General features: G+C 35.2%; 1 protein-coding gene across 4 annotated transcripts in view; it reads right to left on the minus strand.

Annotated features, from left to right (window-relative positions):
* Positions 1–7,401: 7,401 nt before the first annotated feature.
* The window catches only part of PHIP (pleckstrin homology domain interacting protein), a 143,668-nt gene continuing 123,092 nt past the window's right edge, over positions 7,402–27,977 (minus strand). For 3 of the 4 annotated variants that reach the window (XM_034962411.3, XM_034962409.3, XM_034962408.3), the window contains 6 exons: positions 27,799–27,948; positions 20,601–20,753; positions 19,690–19,853; positions 18,980–19,239; positions 18,278–18,475; positions 8,869–14,323 (listed from right to left, as the gene is read on the minus strand). In XM_034962411.3, the coding sequence (XP_034818302.1) occupies positions 13,686–14,323; positions 18,278–18,475; positions 18,980–19,239; positions 19,690–19,853; positions 20,601–20,753; positions 27,799–27,948 (1,563 nt within the window). In that variant the 3' untranslated portion in view covers positions 8,869–13,685. Of the gene's footprint in view, positions 14,324–18,277; positions 18,476–18,979; positions 19,240–19,689; positions 19,854–20,600; positions 20,754–27,798; positions 27,949–27,977 lie in introns of all 4 variants that reach the window. The other variant, XM_034962410.3, reaches the window with a different exon arrangement.

The following is a 27,977-nucleotide window of genomic DNA, read 5'->3' on the forward strand; positions in this document are numbered from 1 at the left end:
AAGTTCAGGTATCTCTTGGATATACTGATTTCCTTTCTTTTTTGGTGTATACCCAACAGTCGGATTGCTGGATCATATGGTAGCTCAATTTTTAGTTTTTTGAGGAACCTCCAAACTATTCTCCATAGTGGTTATACTAATTTACATTCCCACCAACAGTGTATGTGATTTCCTTTTCTCCACATCCTCGCCAACGTTTGTTATTGCCTGTCTTTTGGATAAAAGCCATTTTAACTGGGGTGAGATGATATCCCATCGTAGTTTTGATTTGCGTTTCTCTGTTGACCAGTGATATTGAGCACCTTTTCATATGCCTTTTTGCCATTTGTATGTCTTCTGAGAAATGTCTATTCAAATCTTTTGCCCATTTTTAAATCGGATTATTGGATGTTTTTCCTATAAAGGTGTTTGAGCTCCTGGTTATTAATCCCTTGTCAGATGGGTAGTTTACAAATATGTTCTCCCATTCTGTGGGTTGTCTCTTCACTTTGCTGATTGTTTCCTTTGCTGTGCAGTAGCTTTTTAACTTGATGTGATCCCATTTGTCCATTTTTGCTTTGGTTATCTGTGGTTGTGTGTTACTCAATAAATTTTTGTTCAGAACAATGTCCTGGAAAGTTTCCCTCATGTTTTCTTGTAGAAGTTTCATAGTTTGAGGTCTTAGATTTAAGTCTTTAATGCATTTTGATTTGATTTTTGTATACAGTGAGAGATAGGGGTCTAGTTTCATTCTTCTGCATATGAATATCCAGTTTTCCAGGCACCATTTACTGAAAAGACTGTCTTTTCCCAACTGTATGTTCCTTGCACCTTTGTCAAAAATGAGTTCACTGTACGTGTGTGGATTTGTTTCTGGGTTCTATATTCTATTCCATTGGTCTATGTGTGTCTGTTTTTATGCCAGTACCATGCTGTTTTGCTCACTATAGCTCTGTAGTATAATTTGGAGTCAGATAATGTGATTCCTCCAGTTTTGTTCCTTTTACTTACAATAGTTTTGGCTATTCTGGGTCTTTTCTGATGTTATATAAATGTTAGGATTGTTTTTGCTATTTCTGTGAAGAATGTCATTGGTATTTTCATAGGGCTTGTTTTGAATCTGTAGATTCTTTGGGTAGTATGGACATTTTAACAATATTGATTCTTCTAATCTATGAACATGGAATCTTTCCATTTTTTGTGTTCTTTTCAATATCTTTCACCAGTGTTTTATAGTTTTCATTATAGAGATCTTTCACTTCTTTGGTTAATTCCTAGGTATTTAATTTTATTTGTGGTTATTATAAATGGGATTATTTGTTTGACTTCTTTTTCGGATTGTTCACTGTTGGCGTATAGAAATGCTACTGATTTTTGTATGTTGATTTTGTATCCTGCAACTTTACTGACTTTGCTTATCAGTTTTAATAGTTTTTGTGTGTGTGTGTGTAGTCTTCAGGTTTTCCAAATATAAGATGATATCGTCTGCAAACAAGAATAATTTGACTTATTCCTTTCCAATTTGGATGCCCTTTATTTCCTTTCCTTGTCTGATTGCTCTAGCCAGGACTTTCAGTACTATGTTGAATAGCAATGGTGACAGTGTCCTTGTTGTATTCCAGATCTTTAAGGAAAGGTTTTCAGTTTTTCCCCACTCAGTATGATACTAGCTGTGGGTCTGTAATATATGGCTTTTATTATGTTGAGATATGTCCCTTCTATGTCCAGTTTCTTGAGCATTTTTATCATGAAGGGATGTTGAATTTTATCAAATGCTTTTTCAGCATCAATTGAAATGATCATATGGTTTTTGTTTGTTATTCTGTCCTGTATTATACTGATTGATTTGTATATGTTGACCTATCCTTCCATCCCAGCGACAAATTCCACTTGGTCATAATGAATGATCTTTTTCACTTATCATTGAATTCAATTTGCAAGTATTCGTTGAGGATTTTTGCGTCAATATTCATCAGAGAAATTGACCTGCAGTTTTCTTGTTTTTGATGTGTTTTTGTCTGGTTTTGGCATTAGGGGAATACTGGCCTCATAGTATGAGGTTAGAAGTATTCCCTCCTCCTGTATTTTTTGGAATAGTTTCAGTATGATTGGTGTTAGTTCTTCTTTAAATGTTTGGTAGAATTCATCAGTGAAGCCATCAGGTGTCAGGCTTTTTTTACCGGGAGACTTTTTATTATGGCTTTGATCTCATTACTTGTTATTGGTCTGTTGAAGTTTTGGATTTCTTAATGATCAATCTTGGCAGGTTGTACATCACAGCACTATTAACCATAGCCAAGATATGGAATAAACCTAGGTGCCCATCAAAGGTGGGTTGGATAAATAAAATGTGGTACATACATAACATGGAATACTAAGCAGCCATAAGAAATGAAGTCATGTCATTTGCAGCAATATGGATGCATCCCAAGGCCACTGTCCTAAGTGAATTAATGCAGAAACAGAAAAGCCACATACCACATGTTCTCACTTATAAGTAGGAGCTAAACATTGGCTACTCATGGATATAAAGATGGAAACAATAGACACTGAAGACTAGTAGATGGGGGAAGGAAGGAGGGGGACAAGCATTGAAAAGCTATGGGTTCTATGCTTGGTACCTGGATTATAGGATCAATTGTATCCCAAACCTCCGCAGTATACCTGGGTAGCAAACTTGCTCATGTACCCTCTGAATCTAAAATAAAAATTGAAATTATATTTTTTAAATGGCTTTTTTTCCTGTATAAGTGTGGAATATAATATAAGCATACATTTAATTTGTTAAGTGAACATTGGGTTTGCTTTCTCAAGAAGAGACAAGTTAGTCTGGAGTACCTAAACTTCTTATATTGGTCCACTGAACATATAAGCTAATATTACTTTTACATAATATTTGGAGTAGCTAAAAACATAAAACACATGTTCAAATAAATTGAATCATAATTCTGACACAGTTTTTTTTGTTTTCGTTTTTTGAGACAGGCTCTCCCTCTGTCACTCAGGCTGGAGTGCAGTGGCACTATCTCAGCTCACTGCAGCCTCAACCTCCTGGGCTCAAGCATTCCTCCTATGTGAGCCTCCCGAGTGGTTGGGACTAGAGGCATGTGCCACCATGCCCAGCTAATTTTTTGTAGAGACAGGGTTTCACCATAATGCCCAGGTTGGTCTTGAACTCTTGGGCTCAGAGTTCTTGGCCTCCCAGAGTGCTGAGATTACAGTTGTGCACCACCATGCCCAGCCTTGACAAAGTTTTTTATAACAGTAATTGTTCTATAGCATGTCAGCTTGAACATAATTTCAAAGATCCTCCGGTATCTTAAAATTGAGTATATTTCAGTTATAAGCAACACTGAAATAGTGCTATGAATAATTTTAAGTATATATACAGTTGTTTCTTTTATTTGTACACTATGGAGTTGCTGTCTTCAAGTCATATTTTTAATAAAAGTGTTCATTTTTGCAAATTCAAGGTTTAAAAATTTTGCTGTATATATTAATGAGATTTGCTGTTCTACAAAAATACTTGCATATTATAGTTTTAAATTACCATCCTTTCAGTTTTCTCTGTGAAACTTATTTTCATTAAAATTTGTGATTAATATAGGTAGCTGACACTAAACTAAGAACAATAGTGAAATACAGAGAAACAGAGAAATACAACTGTGTGGCTGGGCACCGTGGCTCACACCTATAATCCCAGCACACTTTGAGAGGCCGAGGGGGGCGGATCACCTGAGGTCAGGAGTTTGAGACCAACCTGGCCAACATGGTGAAACCTTGTCTCTACTAAAAATACAAAAATTAGGTGGTTGAGGTGGTGAGCGCTTGTAGTCCCAGTTCTTGGGAGGCTGAGGCAGGAGAATCACTTGAACCGGGTAGGTGGAGGTGGCAGTGAGCCGAGATCGCACCACTGCACTCCAGCCTGGGCAACAGAGTGAGACTCTGTCAAAAACATAAATAAAAATAAAAAATAAAATGAAAAAATAATTAACCAGAAAACCAACTATTATTCTCAGGTATGCAACATCCTATCTTAATCGAATGATTAATTTATCTCTGAAAGCCACTGATTCTGTTTTACCACTGAATTGGATCTTAAATTTAGAAAAAATGAGATAAAAATTTCAGGATGGGCTGGGCTTAGTGGTTCATGCATGTAATCTTAGCACATTGGAAGGCCAAAGTAAGAGGATTACTTTAGCCCAGGAGTTTGAGACCAGCATGGGAAACACAGTGAAATTCCTGTCTCTACAATCAATCAATCCATCAATCAATAAATGCCTGGTGAGGTGGTGTCTACCTGTAGTCGAAGCTACTCATGAGGCTAAGGCAGGAGGATTGCTTGAGCCCAGGGGTTCAAAGTTGCAGTGAGCTACGATTTGTGCCACTGCACTCCAGTCTGGGCAAGAGAGAGACCCTGTCTCAAAAAACAAGAAAAAGAAGTAGGGTATTTTACACTAAAATTATCTTGGAGATTTCTCATAGGTTCCTGGAAAATCACAAACTTTAGTACAGGTATACCTTGGAGATATTGTGAGTCTGGTTCCGGACCACCAAAATATAACAAATATTGCAATAAAGCGAGTCACACAAACTTTTTGTTTCCTGGTGCATATAAAATTATGTTTATACCATACTGTTAGTCTGTTACATGTGCAACAGAATTGTGTCTTAAAAACAATGTACATATTTTAGTTTAAAAATACTTTATTGCTAGAAAATGCTAATGATCATCTGAGCTTTCAGAAAGTCATAATCTTTTTCTGGTGGAGGGTCTCGCTCCAATGTTGATGCCTGCTGACTGATCAGAGTGGTGGTTGGGGTGGCTGTGTCAATTTCTTAAGATAACACTGAAGTATGCTGCATCCATTGGACTCTTCCTTTCGCAAAAGATTTCTTTGTAGCATGCAATGCTGTTTGATTGCATTTTACCCACAGTAGAACTTTCGAAATTGGAGTCAATCCTCTCAAACAGCTGCTGCTTTATTAACTAAGTTTATGTAGTATTTAAATTCTTTGTTGTCATTTCAACAATGTTCACAGCATCTTCACCAAAAGTAGATTTAATCCCAAGAAACTTCGCTCATCCATAAGAAGCAACTCCTTAGCCATTCAAATTTTATCATGAGATTGCAGCAATTCAGTCACATCTTTAGGCTCCACTTTCCAATTCTAGTTCTCGAGCTATTTCCATGTCTGCAGTGACTTCCTCCACTGAATTCTTGAACCCTCAGAATCATCCATGAGGGTTGGAATCAACTTCCTCCAAATTTCGGTTAAAGTTGATATTTTGATCTCCAATGAATCACGAACGTTCTTAATGGCATCTAGAATGGTGAATTCTTTCCAGGTTTTCAATGTACTTTGACCAGATTCCTCAGAGGAATCTCTGAAAGCTATAGCCTTACAACATGTATTTCTTTTCTTTCTTTTTCTTTTTTTTTTTGAGATGGAGTTTCGCTGTTGTTGCCCAGGCTGGAGTGCAATGGTGCACTCTTGGCTCACTGCAACCTCCACCTCCCAGGTTCAAGCAATTCTCCTGCCTCAGCCTCCTGAGTAGCTGGGATTACAGGCACACACCAAGCCTGGCTAATTTTTGTATTTTTAGTAGAGACGGGGTTTCACCACGTTGGCCAGGCTGGTCTTGAACTCCTGACCTCAGGTGATCCACCCACCTTGGACTCCTAAAGTGCTGGGATTACAGGCGTGAGCCACTGTGCTTGGCCTACAACATGTATTTCTTAAATAACAAGACTTGAAAAACAAAATTACTCCTTGATCTGTGAGGTGCAGAACGGATGTTGTGTTAGCAGGCATGAAAGCAACACTAATCACCTTGTACATTGCCATCAGAGTTCTTGGGTGACCAGGTTGTCAATGAGCAGTAGTGTTTTCAAAGGTATCTTTTTTTTTTATTTATTTTTTTTCTGGAAAGCAGGTCTTAACAATGGACTTAAAATATTCAGTAAACCATGCTATAAACAGACGGGCTGTCATGCAGGCTTTGTTGTTCCATTGACAGAGCATGGTAGGGTAGATTTAATATAATTCTTAAGGGCCCTAGAATTTTTGGAATGGTAAAGAAGCACTGGCTTCATCTTAACACCAGCTGCATTAGCCCCCAATGAGAGCCTGTCCTTTGAAGCTAGGCATTGACTTCTCTCTAGCTATGAAAGTCCTAGATTGGTCCTTCTACCAATATAAGGATGTTTCATCTGCATTGAAAATTTGTATAGATTTTCATCAATGATATTAGCTAAATCATCTGGATAACTTGCTTCTTCATCAGCACCCCCTTGCACTTTTATTAGAGATGGCTTCTTTCCTTAAACATCATGAACCAGGCCGGACGCGATGGCTCACGCCTGTAATCCCAACACTTTGGGAGGCTGAGGCGGGCGGATCACGAGGTCAGGAGTTTGAGACCAGCCTGGCCACCATGGTGAACCCCTTCTCTTCTTAAAATACAAAAATTAGCCAGGCATGGTGGCAGGCGCCTGTAATCCCAGATATGCAGGAGGCTGAGGCAGGAGAATCGCTTGAACCCAGGAGGTGGAGGTTTCAGTGAGCTGAGATCGCACTTTTGCACTCCAGCCTGGGCAACGAGAGCAAAACTCTGTCTCAAACAAAAACAAAAACCAAAACCATCATGAACCAACCTCTGCTAGCTTCCAACTTTTTTTTTTGGCAGCTTTCTTGCCTCTCTCACCTTTACAGAATTGAAGAGCTTTAATGGCCTTCTCTGGATTAGGTTTTGGCTTCAGGGAATATTGTGGCTGATTTGATCTTCTATCCAGACCACTGCACCTTTCTCCTTATCAGCCATAAGGTTGCTTTGCTTTCTTATCATTCATATGTTCACTGAAGTAGCATCCTTAACTTCCTTCAATGACTTTTCCTTTGCTTACACAACTTGGCTGTTTGGCACAATGGTTTCAGCTTTCAGCCTCTCTTGGCTTTTGACATGCCTTTTTCACTAAGCTTAATCATAGCTAGCTTTTGATGAAAGTGAGAGACTTGAGACTCTTCTATTCACTTGAACATTTAGAGGCCACGGTAGGGTAACTAATTGGTTTAATTTCAGTATTGGTGTGTCTGAGGGAATAGAAGTCTCAAAAAGAGGGAGAGGGGGGAATGGCCATTTATTGGAACAGTCAGAACACACAGAACATGTATTAACTATCTTATATGGGTGTGGTTTGTGGCACCTCAAAACAATTACAGTGGTAACATAAATGACTACTGATCACAGATCACCATGGACAGATAGAATGAGATTTTAAAAGTTGGAAATATCGCAATTACCAAAATGTGACACATGAAGTTATCACCTGCTGTTGGAAAAATGGTACTGACAGCCTTGCTGGATGCATGGTTACCAGTTATCTGCAAAGTGCAATAATGCAAAGCACAATAAAATAAAGTGTGCCTGTACTTCTTTTTATTAGTAAACATGTACTTTTAAAGCAATTCACAATTTATAGCAATACAATAGTGTGTTGTAAAAACATTAAAAGTCCTTCTGCTAAGGGTTCAGAAAACCTCACACTTAACAACAATCAGGTCATGGCCGCAAGACACAGCTTGTCTGGAAGCTACACATTAAATGATGTATTCTATTTAGGGACTAAATATAAAAGCCAAAGTTGAGCCATGAATACAGAGGACAGTATACAAATGAGATTATCACCACTGGCTATTTGAACAGAATTAGACCTCACAGATAATTTAATCAACTTTTAAAACTTTACAGATGAGGAAAATGAAGCTCTGAGATACGACTTTGCTGGGGTTCCTCTACTTCCTGTCAGGAATGAAGGTCAAATTCCCATTTCCCAACTCCAGGCCAGTTCATTAAACTGTGCTGCCAGTATGTCTAACCAATTAGGTAGAAAGGTATTTCATTGAATGACTTCCACCATTCTTTTCCCAAAGACTAATCAGTAAGTGGTAAATGTGTTAAATTTACCACACATTGATTACAAACACGAAGTACTATATTGCAAGGAACAGAGGTTTTGTGCTTTGGTCTTTAATCTTACTTCCGTTAAATACTGGGGAATCCTGGGTCATAAAATTGGTATTATTACAAAACAGAAATAAGTAAAGAGTGGTTGCTGAAAGGTAATTTTTCTTGGCTGGTTCTTCTAAGTATATACTAGGTATTGTTATTAGCAGACGTCATAAAGAAAAGGTTATAAGGAATTTTTTTTACCTTCCTTCCTCAACTTAGAAATTTATTTTATACAAAATCATTTTAACAAAACATCTTAGGGAGAAATTAACACAAAATTACAAATCACTCCATGTGCTTAATTTGAAATGTTATGGCCTTATGTATTCATATCTAATGGTCTTCATGCTAAAATTGGGATTCTTAGTAAGTCAATAAAAATGCACGCCAATCTGACAAAATTTCTAGGAAAACTGCAATAACCTTCTTTCCCTTTCATCATTCCTTTTTTCCCAGAAATTGCACATTTTTGAGAAAATATTTATGCAAAGTGTTCCACTGAAATGTATCTCTTACGAAAGTATCTGAATAGTGAAGTATTTATCACTCATCACAGTAACTTACTCACGGTAAGAAATCAATAAAATTGTTTTATTAAATGTACACATAAAAAGGCATATAAGTTTTTGACCTTCAGTTGTTTTGGAATTAAATTACATTTCGGCACCCAAAAATCTTTTTTAACTGACAGTTTTCACACTTTGCAAAACACACAGGGCACTGGAAACTCTAATGAACCAGCATTTACATAATGGTATCTGCCATATGACCACTTTGGTAAGCAGCTTGTTGAGATTATGTACTAAGTGCTTTATGTGATGCCAAAAAACTTTAAAAAGCAAATAATAAATCATGAGGCTCTACAAAATAGCTTAGAAAAACAAGTTTTCTATTTATTTAAAAATAAGTTTGTAGTTACTACATTGCAGGGACAGGTATTCTTACACATACATTCTAGTTTGTATAAAAGGATTCAAAGAATTATGCATCAAAACTAACATAGAAAGTGTCCACGTAACAGTAAAGAAAGGTCCAATCAGTATGTACAAAAAGAAAGGGCACTGCTATTCTGGTGTGAAACTGCTGTTTATAATATGATACTCCAGGTTTGGAAGGAAAAAAACAAACTTCAATAAAGCTAAATAATTAATTTGTTTTAAAACTCTGTGTTACTTATTACATACAACAGATCTGCTTGTGTTTAAACATTGTTTTCTGTACAAAATAAGCATAATCTTAATTTGAAAATGTGTCAGTTTCAACTTTCACCCTCTAGGTCAGTTACTTTTTAAAAATTGAGCTACATTCTACACATGTCTAAATATCCTGTGACAGGATTTAAGTTTTCTAAAAGATCTTCAGTAAGACCCCTGTCTTCTTGCAGTTTTAATATGGTCCAAAAATGTAACTTTGTATTGTCTCATGTTATAGTCTATCATTGTGACTAATCAACACACACAATCTTAAAGTAACCAGCATGTGTGCATCTGCCTTATATGCATGTACTATATTCCATCTTGAACCTATTTTCTTGGCTCCTTGAATTGTAGAAACTCAGCCATGCACTAAGTATTTGGTCTGTGCCATAAGGTTAATTTCCTGATAATTTTTATCTGCATTAAAAAAGTATTTCAACACAGAGCTATCAAAACTAAAAATAATATCTATTTATAGCTCATATTTTCTACTCACTGTTCTACTGCAGTGTGTACAAGGTTTATCTCTGGAGCGCCAAAAGTGGTACTTACAGTCTTCTGACTCAATTTGACCTTTTCTTGGGTACTATACATAGTTCGTAATGACTTTTCATTTGGAGCAAACTTTGCTCGGTATAATTAACAAAAATAGTTTCTTAGTAAATGTAATATTAATTTTAGTTCAGATCACTTGGAAATTAGGGGAACTAAGGGAAATAGAAGCAAAGAAAAGTGTATTTTTCAAATTTTAATGGGAAAATAAATTCTTGCCTAAGTGTAACAAAACCACTGCTCAACCTGTTATGTTAGAAATACTTTTTAGGTTAATAGGAGTAATCAGATGATAAAACTACTTCCCCTATTATGACTTTTAAAATCATGTAACTCCTGCATATAAACAGAACACTTACAGCCCTTTAATCACTCAAGTATCTTGGTCCTTTCAACCTACTCAAAAATAAATTTCAGGTCACAAAAACATTCAGAATATATCCGTTTTCATTAGATAGAAAACTGAAAAAGTTGCTTCTAGCTGACATTTGAGAGAGATATACAGTAGGTATATATGTATAAAATGGAATGTCAGAATTGAAGTAAACATTGTTAACTGGAGAAATTAATTTATATTACAAATCATATCTGAAAACATGTAAATGCTGCTAACATATAAGATAAAAATATTTGAATACATTTCTTAAAATGTCTGATTCATCTACTGCACTGCAGATGAGGGACAGTTCTAGATGTTAACATACATGCTGCATAAAGATATTTTCTCTGATTACTGTATCTTATGTAATTCATTTCCAAGTGATAACTAAATTTAGTCAATCCCAAGTCTCAGATGTTACCTAATCCAGCTCACAAATATTCCACATACTTATTTACTTGGATTGGAGGAAGACAGTTTTATAATAATGCCAGCAGTCTTTAAATTTGTAGTGAAGTTGTGCAATAAAAACAATTGAAATAAGGCCAAAAAATCTTTAGTTTATAATACATGCAGAAAATAGTCCAATGCCACTATAGCAGGTCACAAAGGATAAAATTTTAAAAAGCTATATATCTATTGCCCAGGGCTGTGAGTCTCTGATTAGACTAAATATTTAAACTAATGCTCCACTGAAACTTTTCATCTGGGACTTGAGAATGTTGGAGTTGAGGGAGAGAATACTAGGGTTGGGTACTTAGAAATACCTAAATTGGTTTACACTTTCCATGCATGTAAGAGTTATATTTCTGAACTTTCAGTAAATTGGAGATGTTTTTATTGCTTACCTAAGACAACTGCCAACATTTCTTTCTGGCCTATTAACAGTACATACATAGTGTTACTGCCTCAAAGAGGATTATTTTCCCAAGTGGTAAAGAAAACAAAAATATGGTGATGACTTAAATTTCTTAATTCAACTTCTGTAATGCATAGAAGCTAAATTATAAAAATATAAAATCTAAATATATTGGTATTACTAATGCATGTTTAAGTGTTTCGGTTACAAAGAATCTCATCCAAGTTACTGTGCTTTACTAAGAAACCAGTGTCTAATAATGTCCAAATAAGGTCATAAATATACAGTGTCTGTAGAACAGGAATAATACATTTACATGTTATAGGAAAGATGGTAAATACTCATTTCTTTGCTTGAGTTGGAATTAACACATACACTGTACTAGAGGTATATTCCACTCTAAGACTGTGTACGCTCTTCCTTTTTCTGTACACAACTTAAAACTGTACATTTTTTTTACAAAAATTGATTTTATAGCCTATTATTTTTTTCTTAACACAATGCAGATAACATCAGGAAATTACATATTTCAAATAGATTGCCTTCAAAAGCAACTAATTAATGACAAATTTCAAACATACACTATTATTTTCAAGAATGGTGTAACTGAAAGACTCATTTTTCTATACAATCAAGCCATCCATTTCTGCATTATGAAGAGTTTAACTACTGAATTTTAATTTTATAGTTAAATATATTTGTTAGAAAAAAATAAATATACAAAAAACCTGAAAATTTTGAAATTATTTTTCAACTGCAAAATCTCAGCAATGCAGTCAAGATCTGGAAAATGGTTTACTTAATTTCACAGGAGAATTTCTGTACAAATTTAGTTACAAATGATCTAAAAAGCCCAAATGTATCACTTTTTCATTCTTCACGACAGTTAAATGACAGCTAATATTTATCCTTATCAGAAATAATTATGTAATGTATTTTGCCAAGGTTCAATTGCAGACTTTATTTTTCTACATCAGGGTCATGCTGATACATATTTTCCCCATCCTCACTTTTTAAAAATGTAGTATCTGAAAATTTTGATTACATTTTTGTACCATACCAGTCCTCAGAAAATACTACATTCTTTAAATTTTTTAAAAAATGGACAGTAATTTTTAAACAATAGAAATGGTAAGTATGTTGGTTTTTAAGGTATAAAATAACTAACTGTACCATAAACAAATAAATAACTGCTTTCCTTTTCCATAGCAGTACATATAGCAATACATTCTCCTAAGTCATATAGTTATCATTTACAATAGACAACTTAATTTTACTAATGATGCAAAAAATAATAGAATACAAGGCACAATCATTAAATGGAGTTTTTCTTTAGGGTGTATATTGACATACCAGCATGATAAGGATACCGTAAAAAGTGCAGAAAAAACACAATGTGCAATGAGACCACTGTATAAAACATGATTGCATAAAAAGTGATTTGGCCTATTTTAACCTTTAATAATTGAAAATAACCAATTTCCCCCTTAAAATTAAACTATAAAGTATGACATTTTAAAATTATTTTTATTCTACTGCTATCTAAAAAATCCTGAAAAAAGAATTTATACCTGGGTAATAGTATATAAGTATGTGTTTGTATATATATTCAATTATACCCATTTATCAATATATACACATACACACACAGACACGTTTCTTTGTAAGTCATTTTAGGCTATTAGATATGTCTAAAGTTTAGAAATGACATTAATCCAGATCAACAAGTAAACATCAAATCCCATACCTTTTTTCCTGTATTTTCCTTGAATCCTTTAACCACTTAAACATTTCCTCTAGAACATCTCTGTCAAAGGACCCACCAGTGCATTATTTTCTATTAGTACCAAAAAAGATATATCTCAGCATAACTCTTTAATAACTTGCTCTTTAGAATATATAGCCTTTCCAATATTGAAAAGTGTATGCTGTCCTGACAGTCAAAAACAGGCTTTCCACTGCACTGATTCTCAGTCTTTGGCACAATAAACAGAGATTGAGTGATATAAGAATCAAGGTCTGAAAAATTAGACAGTCAAATGTTTTCCAATGTGGATATGTTTCCCTTCATCAGTACATTTTCTCTTAAGTTTGGCAGAAATGGAATAAAGCAAAAGCCTCCTCTAGATACTTTGTAGATGAACATTCTATAATTAAAATTAAACTGTTTAGGGTATCAAATGGTGGAAATTTTATATTTATCTTTTAGAGGAAACATTTCTTAATTCACTGCTACTCTGTATAACATCTATCTTTTAGGGGCATGACTTGTATCAATAGAAATGTACCTCACTTGGTCAAAAATAATTCATTTTAACATGAAATGCTATATCACTAGGAATATTATGCTCCTAAAGAGTGTAGCAGAACTGTCTTTTCTATAAATAAATCAGGAATTCATTATAGATCAATTTCTTTCGTTTCAAACAGTGAATGAAATGAATGTGAAAATGCATAACCTATCTAAGGGTAATAAATAGCAAACATTTAAAATATATATGTATATATTTATATATATATATATTCATTTAAAGAAGTGAAGTGTCTCGTAAGTTTGTTTTTTTTTGTTTTTTTGTTTTTTTGCAAATCAAATCATAACATTCCCTACTCCACCACAGCAGCAAGGAAGCAGAAGCCTTAGTTCTACTTATTCCTTAACTGTACCTGCTTTATAGATTTTGAAGTAAAATATTTTGGTACAAGTTACCAACCAATTAAATTAGCTTTTGCTTTTTCAGTCAACTTTCGGACTCGTCCTCTACTAGAAGTTCCAAAAGTTAAAGAGGTGTCTTCGAACAACAGCTGCCTTTGCTCCTCTTCAGAGTCATCCTCATTATAGAAAGCTGTCCTTCGACCTTGATTTCTAGTTCTCATGTGGGGTTCAGAGCCTTTGAGTTCTTCAAACTCTTCTTCCTCATCTATAGGATCATCTATCTTTTTTCGGTTACTTCTCCTTAACACTTTGACACTTGCAGGGACTAGGAGATCTGCATCTAATTTTTGTGTCTTCATCTTCCTTTTGGGTTTCCTACCTCCACGATTCTTTTTCTGTAACAAATCTTCCTTTACATTATTAGTTTCAGAAAGAAAATTGCATGTTGAAGAAGGAAGTACTTCATCTCTGATGGGATGCACGTTATTTTGCTCTAAATCTTCTGGCTTTGCATACTGTAGCTTTTTGGGCTTTCTACCCCTTTTTTTGTGTATAATTTCACCACTATTGGTATTAACTTCTACTTTAGGTTTCCTTCCAGGTCCCCTCTTCACAAGTTTTGATGGCTGTCCTCCATGGCCATTTACTTGAATGGCTCCTGGTACAAGAGCGTTGTTCTTACAATCTCCTAAAAGGGAACAACAGTACACTTGAATATATGGAGTTTCTTTTTTTGTTTGACTCTCAAACTTGTCAGTAAGGCCCCATTGGTATACTTATATGTAATGACATAATCCAAATTATTTTATTAAGATGAGAAAAAAGAACCTAGAAAACACTAATAGTTCAATGATCTTATTTATTTTCTAATTAAAAGATTCTTAACGATCTCATGAGGGAGGTAAAGCTCATAGAAAATAAGTAACTTATCTAAGTTAACATTGTGATTGATTATAAAGCTGGGATGACTAAAGGTTTCTTATTCCTAACTTAGAAATAAGTTACTCTTGGTCAAAAACTTTCTTCTTAGAACTGTTTAAAGAGGATTTAAAAACAACTAAATGGCAGTTTTCACAGGCTTTGAAAAGTCCTATCTCCTTGTGTAATAAATGGCAAATGACTATAATCCTAGGAAATACTGTATATATCAATCAAAATCACTATGTGTGCCACCATTATCATGATTAAGATCCCACTGTAACAAACTCCATGATAAAAGGCCATTATGCTTCATAAAACAGGAGAGAAAATCTGGCAATCAAATTCTAAACCTGAAGGATCTGGAGATGATGAATTACCTTTCTGTTGTAGAAAAAAATGCTATAACTTAGGATAAAGGAAAAATATGCCACAGGAACTACCAGTAACTAACTCTCTTTCCCTCCAAATTTCTGACATGTTTTTATTTGATATGGTAGGTGATTTGCAATGCTCTATTTTTGAGGAAATTCATAGATGGAAACTGCTTTTAAAGAGAATACATCTTCATAACAGCATTTTTGGTCACAGGTTGGAACTGTACTTTGTAAATAAGAAAATCATGGTTGGTCGGGTGCAGTGGCTCACGATTATAATCCCAGCACTCTGGGAGGCCAAAGTGGGCAGATCACCTGAGGTCAGGAGTTCGAGACCAGCCTGGCCAACATGGCGAAACCCCGTCTCTACTAAAAGTACAAAAAGTAGCTGGGCGTGGTGGTGGGTGCCTGTAATCCCAGCTACTCAGGGGGCTGAGGCAGGAGAATCCTTTGAACCCAGGAGGCGGAGGTTGCAGTGAGCTGAGATCACGCCACTGCACTCCAGCCTGGGCGACAAGAGGGAGACTCCATCTCAAAAACAAAACAAAACAAAACAACATGGTTAAGAGACTTACCAAAGGTCAGAGCCAAGTACAGACAGAAAATGCAAAGCTTTTAATTCCTGACCCCCATAGTGAAATGACTCTCTTTAGATTAGTGGTTGGGAAAAAATGTGGGTGTGGACATAAAGTAGTTAAGTATTTCCTATGGAGCAACTGACATTTAAACTGCCAGGGGATTCTGTCAATCTCTTTCGTTTTACATTATGACTACAAGGGTTCTAAATATCCAGTACATATACCTACTACAGAAGATAGGCTTTAAGGACTACATGAATCCCTTGTAATGGTCCCAAATTTTGTATGGATATGTTTATGTACATTTTTCTGAGACAGGGACTATAGGACTCATCAACTTTATAAAGCAATATATAATGTAAAAAGGTTAAGAATGAATGCAGCTTTCTTAAAAAGGAATTCAGAAGTTTTTTAAAAAAGTTTAAAAACCACTGATATTGAACTGTGTTGTCCTGGGCACATGAAAAGTTATGCAGCTTAGGAACTAAATTTTTATTTAAATTTCAATTTAAATACCAAAGCAGTATATATTTTAAAATACTGATTAAATACTGAAATAACATTTTGGATATAATGGAATAAATAAAATATTATTAAAATTAACTTTACCTGTTTTTACTGAACATGGTGAGTACAAAATTTAAAATTACATATATGGCTTGTATTATATTCCACTAGACAACACTGCTTGATTCTAAATAGTTAATTTAGGTGTCATTATTTATAATAAAACACTGTTAATGTTAACTAATAGATAATGATATTTCTATACAGTACCAGTACTCGAGTATTTCTAATACTCAAAAATTAAAAATCAAACGGGTTATGATACCAGACCTCCGCTATCATAATGCTAGAACCAATTCATCATATATATTTGATTTCTCTAGGACTCATGAATAAAAAGAAGCAAGGCCAATATACTATTCAAACTCTAAATTCAGTTCAGAAAGGGGGCAGATTATTAAAAATGTGAAACACTCATATGCAAAGCATTTTGGTTATTCAAACACTTATTATCTTCTGTATAATGGGCATTAAAAATGAGTAAACACATTAAGCTCAGATTCTTTGGAGATACAGACATGTGAAAATGAATAATATGATCAACATTATAAGTACCACCAAAGGTAATGAACAGGGTTTTCTGGGACATAAAGATGGAAGTGCTTGGCTGGGCATGGTGGCTCACATCTGAAATCACAATACTTTGGGAGGCCGAGTGGGGTGGATCACCAGAGGCCAGAAGTTTGAGACCAGCCTGGTCAAAATGGTGAAATCCTGTCTATATCAAAAATACAAAATTAGCCGGGTGTGATGGCGCACACCTGTAATTCCAGCTACTTCGGAGGCTGAGGCAGAAGAATTGCTTGAACCGGCAAGGCAGAGGTTGCAGTGAATGGAAATCAGGCCATTGCACTTCAGCCTGGGTGACAGAGCAAGATCCTGTCTTTTTTTGGAAAAAAAAAAAAAAAAAAAAAGGAAGTGCTTGATTCTATCTAAAGAAGCCAGGAGAAGACTTCCTAAAGAAGACGTTATTTTAAGTGAGACGTGAAAGGCAACAGACAATTAAACTAGGAGGGAAAAAAAGACATTCCCCTAAAAGGAGAAAAGAACAAAGACTCAGGAACTTCTAAGTGTTTAGGATGACTGGGATACAAAAGAGAGAAAGAAGGTAAAAGAACCTGGAATGTTAGGCAAGAGCCAAGTAATAAAGAGTCTTGTGTAACAGGCAAAAAATTTAAAATGTTTCCATATATGATTTGAAGGCAAGGAAGTGTTTTCTCTGTGTGTACGTACACACATCCACATGTGCTAGAGAGAAATAAAAAGATCGCTTTGGCTGCAATATGAGAGATGGACTGGTTAAGAAAGAGTTGAGAACTGAGGCAGGAAGACCAGTTAGGAAACTAGGAAAATAGTCCAAGCAAGAAATTATGTAGGCCTTGAAATAATGTCATGGAGGTGAGAATGGAGAGGAGAGAATAGATTTAAGAGATGTTATGGAGGGAGAAACAACAAAAACAAAAAGCTGTTGAACAGATTCAGTTGCTGAAGAGAAGGCTAGGATGACTCCCTGATTTTAAGTTTACACGGGTAGATCCCAATGCCATTAACAAAAATAAGATTTCAGTAGAGAAATTAAATTTTGAGAGAGGTTTCTGAAGACAACAATGAAGAAATGTCTTAGACACACTTTGAAAGTCATGATGCAAAACGCTTATTATTGGGCTGTCTGCTGCCAAGAAGCCATATTATTTTAACATGTCACATGGCATATTTTATTATTTACCTTCTTCATCTTTTAAACATAAAGACTTTACAATAAAAACCTGGAGGTGAAAGAACTTGAAGTGTAACAGTAAGGTGTCAAAAGTTGTATTCTACAGTTGTAGACAACCCCAATGAATTATTATTTAGTAAAAGTCAGTCTAGAAAAATAAGTAGTTTTGTGATCCAATAATTACTTAAACATTTTTCTAGAAAAGTGAAGAATGCTACACTGGGTTAACTATACCCTATTTAATTTAAACTTTGAAGATTTATTTCTTTTTTTTTTTTTTTTCTTTTGAGACAGGGTCTCATTCTGTTTACCAGGATGGAGTGCAGTGGCACAATAATAGCTCATTGCAGTAAATTTATCAACTAATACACATGTGTGACTTTTAAGTGGGCAACCTGAAAAGTGGATATAAATGCTGATTCCAACAAAAGCATTATTTATAATAAGGATCTACTGTATCTTGAAAGATACAAGTAATACCTTACCTTGCTCAATGACAGCTGATGACTTTGAAAGAGTGGACGCCTTTGGGAGTACAGATGACTTCATTTTACGTTTGACTGGCTTTTCCTTTTCCATGTTTTCTTTTGCAGAATTATTCCTAGTGCCATGACTAAAACTGGATTGACCAGGACTGGAAAGAGTATTCAAAGCTTTGGAATGTTTCACAGAATTCTCTAGTACTAAAACATACAAACAAAAAGTTAAAAATTAAGAGTTATTGAACCTAAAGATAAGAAAAAAGGTTAACCTGAATTATTTGAATTAGCCAAGACAACAAAACCTGAAGGATGCTTAAAGCTTTCTTAGGAAAGCTACTTTCTAATAGGAAAAAGGCGTATCCAACTAGAAACTCTTAATAGTTTCAGCCCTTTTAGAAGCTGTCCCATCATTTCAAAATTTCGAAGGCAAGTCTTGGCAAATTGCTAGCTAGTGTGGGTACTGTGATTTAAATTCAGGTAGTTTAGATCAGAGTTGCCATTTTTAAGCATTAGTCTATAATGACCTAAACCTTAATTTAATTCTTCATATTAAAAACTTTTTTTTAAAATAGGAAATTAATAAAGAAGGCAAAAACAACAGTGTCTGCTAGGAATTACTAAAACTCAGTATATTGCATTTGGCAAAGTAAAAGCTTAAATTAAGAAAATCATCATATACATTTCAATTTAGAAAGTGAGTCTTACTTGTTTTCCCTGGTATTGCAGATGTATTAGCTTTTGTAATAAAAGTCTTTGCAGCTGAAGAAGTAGATGGTTGCTCAGTGACAACTGGATCTACAACCACTCGGTTGCTTCTGGTTCGAACCACAGAACTAGATTCTGTTTTACCGTTTATCTGAGCAGCATTGTGTCTTGGCGGTATTGATCGTGTAGGTGTAGAGAATGCAGAGGTAGAGCTTTCTGATTTTAGCTGGGGTTTTAAGATCCTTTTTTTCCTTTCAGGGCTGTAAATAAAATAGTATTGTCAGTCACTCTCATAGCTCTATGTGAACGAATAAAACAATTTATAATATTTTTGGATTCAATATTTGTACTATTATGAAATATGTTAAAATATGAGATTTGTAGTGGATTTCATATGATTGTGAGCCTTTGAAAGTGGATATTTAGTGAAGGATCGCTGTAAATGCTAAAGTTATATGACGGAAAGCATGATGCCATCACTATCCTAAAAATGCTGTTTTACTGTATAGATTTAGCAGTTTGAATTTAAGCACTTACACTAGTATAGCTTTAGTTAAAAGATTAAAAATCCTCCACATCATAGGAACTTGCATGTCAAATTATCATTCTGCAATATAGGGAATAGTAAAGGAAGTATTAAAAAACACCAAGTTCTATCATTTAGATGAAAGTTATAGATCAGCTAGTGGTATTTAAAAGAAATTAAATACCTTGATGCAGCACTACTGGAAACAGAGCTGCTTCTGTTTCTTTTCTTTCTCCTTTTGGTTATGGTATTTCTTTTATGAAAACGAAGAGCAGATTTATAATCTGATAAAACTGAACTAATGTGTTCTTCAAAGAAAGCAGACAGGCGCAAACTCATGCTGTAAATCTGTGAGGGAAAAAAAAAAGTGTTCAACCATTCCTTGGAGGAAAATACGTTTGTTCAGTAAATACTGTAATGTAAATATTTTTCCAATAAAAACTATTTAGAATTTAATTATTGTTTTTACATCCCTTTTTCCTAATCTTTTGATGAAAAGGTAAACTGAAGCATTTTAACAATTATGTATTTTTGTGTTTAGAACAGAAATCTTCCAAGTTTTGAGATTCTTAAAGAAAAGTCCGACTCTAAATTCAAATGGCTCATACAGACAAAACTTATTGTCAACTTTATTACACTGAAACTATCCCAAAGGTTTGAACCTGTTTTCTATCTAGGACTAGCATCTATTCTTTCTCATTTCGTTGCTATATAGCACTCCTTTGTGATGTCATGTCTGGTCAGAGTGTTAAATTATGTTTTTACTTATTTGTAAAAATCTTCGCAAAAATGCTCCACAAGGCAGATAATAGCTAGAAAACTCAAGGCCAGATGGCTCTGGTGCATACCAGGACAATTTGCATCAACCACACTACTTCAAGAAAAGTAACCATTCCCAGACATCAAAGATAACATCAATGTTATTTCATACAAGGAGCTGAGTAGAAAGGTATAATTTCTTTTTCCAGTAGGACAACATTAAGAATGTAACAGAAAGTTAACTTTGACCTAAATTTTAAGTAAAGCAACATTTAGTCATTTAACACACTCCTCTAACTTAATCTAGTCATAAAAGAAAATAATGTAATTATATACCCTTGATCTTTTGCTTGGTGTATATGCTTTGGAATTACTGAAAATAAGTCTGACATCTTTACATAACTCCATTGGTGACTCATAATTCCCAGCCTCTAAAGTTTCTCTAACAGTAGCAAAATCCATTGGAGTGTCAATGATGTCTCTGTAGTCCTAGGAGAGGGAAAACAGGTGGTGTTATGATTATTACTACACAAAGCATCACTTCTCAGCGCAGGGATTCGCACAGGATTTTTATGATGACTGCAAGTCCTAGAACTCTTAATAATCACTCCTGTTCCCCTTATCAAGAGTCCCTTTTTTCTAATAATTCTTATTTATTTCATACTCCCCCCCCCTTATACTGCAATCAACAATAATTTTCTTATTCAAGAACACAGAAGTTATTAATTTTTCACTGGAGGCTTGGGAGATGGAGTTGTATTGGAAAAGGGAAAGTAAAAGAGTAAGGAAAAAGCCCAGCTCTACAACCGAAAGTTTGAAAGAAAAACTCAAAACTTTATACTACTTATAAATTCTAAAGGTCTGACTCATTAAAACACAACTGTAACTTTAAGGAAATAAAAACAATGGAAGTATGCCAGCATCCCATTTATGCAGACACCTAAGTTCTAGTAATCTCAACTTCAGTACTAAAATTGGGAGTTTTGCTTTGCAGTAATAAAGAATTACGAATGTAAATAGCTGTCACAAAGTCTATGCATGTCACCTGAGATGTCTAACTAGTCAATAGAGTATAAAATTAGGTAACAGATTGGAACCAATAAAAACACACACGTGAAACAGGAAGAGCAACAGAAAATTATCATAATATGGTATATAATTCTAAAATTATCAGAATATGCTATTTTTTTTTAGCAGGGACAAAGAGTATTGTACCCCCCTTTTTTGGGAGACACAGTCTTTCTGCTGCCCAGGTTAGAGTGCAGTTGGTGCCATCAAAGCTCACTGCATCCTTGGCCTCCCAGACTCAAGCAACCTTCCCATCTCAGCCTCTCAAGTAGCAGGGACTACAGGCAGGCGCTACCACACCCAGCTAATTTTTATAATTTTTGTAGAGACGGGGTCTTAGCATGTTGCTGAGACTGGTCTCAAACTCCTGGGCTTAAATGACCTGCCCGTCTTGACCTCCCAAAGTGCTGGGATTATAGGCATTAGCCACCACACCTGGCCTGCAGCTTTTCAACAGTCCCTCAGTATGCGACTATATTTTTTGAAGTGTAACAACTTGACTTTGCACCATGAAGTTTAAATTATGATCAAATACGTCTGACCATGAAGAAGGTGTCCTATAAGGTAGGATTACTGCCTTCACAAATTTTTATTTCTTCCTTTCCAATAGTTATGCCTTTTATTTCCTTTTCTTGCCTTATTGCATTGGCTAGAATTTCCAGTACTACATTGAATAGCAGTGGTGAGAGTGAACATTTTTCAGTCATTCCTAATTCTTAGGGGGAAAGCACTCAGTCTGTCACCAGTAAACATGATATTAGCTGTAGATGTACTTTTTATAGATGTACTTTATCAAGTTGTGGAAGTTTTCCTTTATTCCCAGTTTTCTTAGGGGTTTTATAATGAATTAATGTCTCATTTCTTCAGATTCTGCATTTGTCTATTTGCCATCTATTCACAGGGCCAATGATGATCTGGTACCTGGGGGGCCTTACAGACCTGGGAAAAGATTGCCCCTTCCTGGGCAGTCTTAGTGAGGGGTTCCACTGAGAACATGTCTTTCATATACATACCAATGAATCCCAAGTATAAAGCCACAATCAGCTCCTTTTCTCACTCTCACACACTAAGCCAGTATTTCCCTGTTTTAAATCATCTCAGGGCTGGGACCAGACAACTAGATACCTGTGCCCCAGAGCCCACTGGAATTATTCAAACTAGCCAATAATAAGCTGTTAACTGTGACCTGCCTTGCATTTCCTGCAGAAACCCCAATAAAGGATTTCTAAGCTTTTCCCTGGTTTTGGTCTCTCCTACCCAACCAAAACCTAGCACTTCCCCTGTGCCACATGCCCTGTGTGGCATGTGGTAAGCCCCAACTTTTCTGGGACTCTTTTTTACTTTTTTTGTTTGTTAATGAGATAGGGTCTCACTCTATTGCCAGGCTAGAGTTCAGTGGTATCATCTTGGCTCACTGCAATGTCTACCTCCCAGGCTCAAGCAATCCTCCTACCTCAGCCTCATTAGTAGCTTGAACTATAGGTGCACGCCACTGCACCCGGTTAATTTTTGTATTTTTTGTAAAGACGGGGTTTTGCCATATTGCTCAGACTGGTCTCAAACTCCTGAGCTCAAGTGATCCACCTACCTTGGCCTCCCAAAGTGCTGGGATTACAGGTGTGAGCCACCATGCTTAGCCTGGGACTCGAGTATAATAAACTTTTTCCTTCCAAGCCTTGTTTTCATTTCCTCCTGTGACCGCACTGACTTTACCATAACCAAAATACACATTCACAGAACAAATGGGTGTGAAATTTTGTCAAATATTCTTTCTGGATTACTTGATATAATCATGAGATTTTTCTTCATTAGCCTATTAATATGATGGATTACATTGACTGGTTTTTGAATACTGAACCATCCTTGTATCTCTGGAATAAATAGCGCTTGGTCATGGTATAAAATCATTTTTAAATATATTCCTGAATTCTATTTGCTGTTATTTGGTTAAAGCTTTTTCTTCTATTCTACTGTTATTGTCTGGTTTTGAGATCAGGGGAACACTGGTCTTCATAGAGTGAGTTGGGAGTTTTGAGTTTTTCTATCTTCTGGAAGAGATTGTGTAGAATTTGTGTTAATTCTTTAAATGTTTGGTTGAATTCTCCAGTGAAGCCATCCAGGACTAGACATTTGTTTTTTGAAAACTTATAATCACAAATTAAATTTCCTTAACAGGGTTACTGAGTTATTTGCTTCATACTGGGTGAGTTGTGGTAGTTTATACTTTGAATATCGGTCTATTTCATGTAAGTTATCAAATTTATATATGTAGAGTTCTTTGTAGTATTACTTATTTTTACTTTATTATCCTTCTGGTATTTGCAGGGTCTACAGTGATATGCTCTATATCATCTCTGATATTAACAATCTGTCTTCTCTCTTTATAAGCTGTGTAAATCTTAACAGAGGCTTGTCAATTCTGTTGATCTTCTCAAAGAACCCAGGTTTCAATTTCATAGATTTTCTTTATTGTTTTTCTTTTTTGAGTTTCACTGATTTCAGCTCTTTATTATTTCCTTTTGTTGGCTTACTTTTGGGTGATTTTACTCTTCTTTCTCTAGGTTCTTGAGGAGTGAGCTTCGATTATTGATTTGAAACTTCTCCTTTTCTGCTGTACTCTTTAGTACATTTTAGTATTAGAAATTTCCCTGCATTGCTTTAACTGCGTCCTACAAATTTTGATATACTGAATTTATTTTAATTGAGTTCAATGCATTTTTTAAATTCCCATGAGATTTGTTTGATCCATAGATTATTTAGAGGTGAGCTCTTTCATTAACAAGTTCTTGGAGATTTTACATTATTGGCTTTACAAACTTTGTGGATTTGGGCAAAATATTAAAATGATTTTTTAAAATGTTTTGCAATATTTTGGTTAATGTAAAATTTATTTATGTAGAATACTTAATTTTTCTTGGCTCATATCTTGGGCTTCCACCATGTAGTATAGTACATAATAGCTGCTCAATACAATTCTGTTGAATAAATGAACGTTGTAGAATATTAAGCCCATTCATTTCCATCAAAAATTTAATTTTTAACACCTTGCTTTGAATATTTGATTAAACTCAAAATGTGAACCAATATTTTCATATAAAAGGTGAAATATGAAGTGCATGATTAGCCTTAAATATTCCACTAAAGGATGATACAGTTAATTCTGAATTATAAAAAGTAGATTATCCGAAGTTTTCTTTTTCTCTTCTGTGACAGTAATTAACAAAACAACACACCTCCATCATGGAGTACTGCAAGAGGCAAGAGATTACATTTTTCTTATTTCTACTACTTTTTGTTGCCTAACACGTTTAGCTGGTGGGACAGGTTCTAAGTATTTGCTAAATATTGTTCTCATTATTTTGAACATGTAAAAGATGACTGCATTCTTATATATTTCCCTTTTAAGTTTGAAAAGTGAACTACTTTCTTTATATAAAAATTCATTTGCCTATTGTCTCAGAATATCACATATAACTGGTGCACTGGACATAAGGGATACGGGTTCCCATTGTGGCTTTGTCTATAAATAGCTACAAATAAATAGCTATAAATAGTTTTGTCTATAAATCTTAGAGTGATGAGTATCAGTTCAACATCAGTAAAGTGAGTGGCTTGGAGCAGTCTCAGGTCTCCTCCATTTTTTCTGTATGACTGTTTCAGTATTTTCTTTTTGACTTTCAATTGTTGAGTTTTTTTCACTCTTATTCTAGGTAAAGATTTTTTTCTTGTATATCCCGATCAGGAATCATAGCTTCTCAAATGTTTACCAATTCTACAAAATTCTTGGCCATCGGGCATGGTGGCTTATGCCTGTAATCCCAGCACTTTGGGAGGCTGAGGCAGGCGGATCACAAGGTCAAGAGATTGAGACCATCCTGGCCAACATGGTGAAACCCCATCTCTACTAAAAATATAAAAATTAGTTGGGCGTGGTGGCATGCGCCTATAATCCCAGCTACTCGTGAGGCTGAGGCAGGAGAATCGCTTGAATCCAGGAGGCAGAGTTTGTAGTAAGCCGAGATTGAGCCACTGCACTCCAGCCTGGAGACAGAGTGAGACTCTGTCCCAAAAAAAAAAAAAGAAAAAAAAAAAAAAAGGAAAAAAAAATTCTTGGCCATTAGCTCCTCAAATATTGCTCCTCTCCCATTCTGTCTATTCTCTTCCACTGAAATTTTTGTTAGACATATTTTGGACCTTCTCTTTCTATCCACCACTACCTCTTACCCTCTCCTTCACACTCTTAATCTCTTTATCATTCTGTGTGGGATTCTATAGAATTTGCTTAGATCTTTACACTTACTATCTCTTTAATCTGGTTTTTAAAACTGTCCAGTAAGTTTAATTTCAGTAATTATACATTTCATTTCCAGGATTCTATTTAGTTGATTTTAATATGTCTTCACTCTTTTCCTCTCAAATAACGTATTTTTCCCCTATGTTTCTTATTCTTTCATTTATTCCTTTAACCAAAACTATCTATCAAAGTTTAAGTCAACAGCATTTCTTTTTTCTTGGTGGTACATATAATAACAGTAATCTTACAAGGAATGTCATCTCTCTTTTTTTTAATGAAGTACAGTACTTCAGAATAATCTATTACTCAAATTTTCAGGGAGAGTGTACTAATATTTTCATTTGTTGTTTCTGTTATCTTATTATGGTAGATCACTCCCTTATATAGGTGTTGTTTTTTTTTTTAAATCATTAGTTCATTCAGTTAAGGATTAACATTTTTTCCATAATGGATTTCTATACAAGGGTGGTGCAAATTTGGATTCTAAGTCCATGTATAGTGTAAGTTTAGGAAAATTTCTCCTCTCTGACACTAGAACCACTGGGGGAAACATTCTTTGTTGTGAAAGGAATTATTCAATTCTTCTTTTCATTCAGGGTACAGTTCTTCAATACTTCTGGTTTAGGGTTGGGTTTCAGCTCCAAATTCCTTTTTCACCACTGCCCAAGGACTCAATTATCTCTGTATAGTGTTAATACTTGTGCCTCTAGAATAAAAACATTGTCTTATTTCTATCTCTTCTTTTCTGTGCAAAGCCCAGAATACAAACGCTTAAAACAATGAATAAACTGCAACTTATTTTTCAAAACAATACATAGCTGAGCTTGCAAGAACCAAAGCGAAATCCATAAGTTGTGAAAACACAGAGAGAAATGAAAGCCAGAACATTATAGCATCAGCTCAGTCCCAGGTTTTTTGAAAGGTGAGGTTCTAATTAGCTCAATTTATCACGCCGCTGGAATTAAAGATTTCTCTTCCACATTTAACATTCTATGTTTCTGGCATTTTAAATGACATGAAAAAAGTCATTTTCTGATATTTATCTGTTGATGAAATTTCTCTATTTTCATCATTGTAAGTTAGAACAAAAATTAGCCCGGCTAATTTTTGTACTTTTAGTAGAGATGGGATTTTACCATGTTGGTCAGGCTGGTCTTGAACTCCTGGCCTCAGGTGATCCGCCTGCCTTGGCTTCCCAAAGTGCTGGGATTACAGGTATGAGACACCACACCCGACCCCTGAACTATATAACATTTAATTACTTTTTAAAGGGATGAGAAATCACTCTACATTAAATTTAGATTGCTATGATTGCACGCCAAAATAAATACTTAAATCATGTTTACTTAGCTCTTTTTACCATGTATTCCACAAAGATTACACATTGGCATAACCTAAATATATACAATAATGTCACCTTACATTTGTACACAGTGCTTCACATTTAAAACTATTTTTTGTTTGCTTTTGTTTTTGAGACTCAGTCTCTCGCTCTGTCGCCCAGGCTGGAGTACGGCAGCAGGATCTCGGCTCACTGCAAGCTCCACCTCCCGGGTTCACGCCATTCTCCTGCCTCAGCCTCCCAAGTAGCTGGGACTACAGGCGCCCGCCCCCACGCCTGGCTAAATTTTTTTTTTGTATTTTAAGTAGAGACGGGATTTCACCGTGTTAGCCAGGATGGTCTCGATCTCCTGACCTCGTGATCTGCCTGCCTCGGCCTCCCAAAGTGCTGGGATTACTGGCATGAGCCACCGTGCCCAGCCTAAAAACTATTTTTATATATTCTCTTTACATCTCCATAATCCTGTAAGGATGTAGGCATTATTCTTTTTTTCTAGATAATTGCCATAATAAATTCATGGAATCAGTGTAGGGAAGACAAAAAAAGAAAAAAAAAAGTTCAGATGAGAAAACTAAGGGACTTGCTCAAAGCTGCACAACTAGTAGGAACAGAATAACCCAATTCTTACAGTGTCTTCATTCAGGGCTCCTTCCATTTTACCACGCTATTCAAAATTTGGATTCTCTATGTAGCCAAATGGATAATGAGAACATGTATAAAATAATAAAGAAATAAACTATAATCATAAAAAGTAACTAAAATAGCCAACTGTCATGTAAAAGGTATGTAGCAAACTGACAGGTAAAGAAAATATTTTCAAAAATACTTACTGGATATTCAAGGAGATCTACCGGCTGACGGAAAGGCTCTGAATCTTCACATTGAAATATGAGATTTAACAATTCTTCACACTGTTTCTTCCATGCTTGAATATCGTAAGACTGGGCTCTATTACGTAATCTTCTTCTAGGCTGATGGTCCTGTGACAAAAGTGTTCAAATATATTAAT

The sequence above is a fragment of the Pan paniscus genome, chromosome 5 (assembly GCF_029289425.2).
Source record: "Pan paniscus chromosome 5, NHGRI_mPanPan1-v2.0_pri, whole genome shotgun sequence".
NCBI lineage: Eukaryota > Metazoa > Chordata > Mammalia > Primates > Hominidae > Pan > Pan paniscus.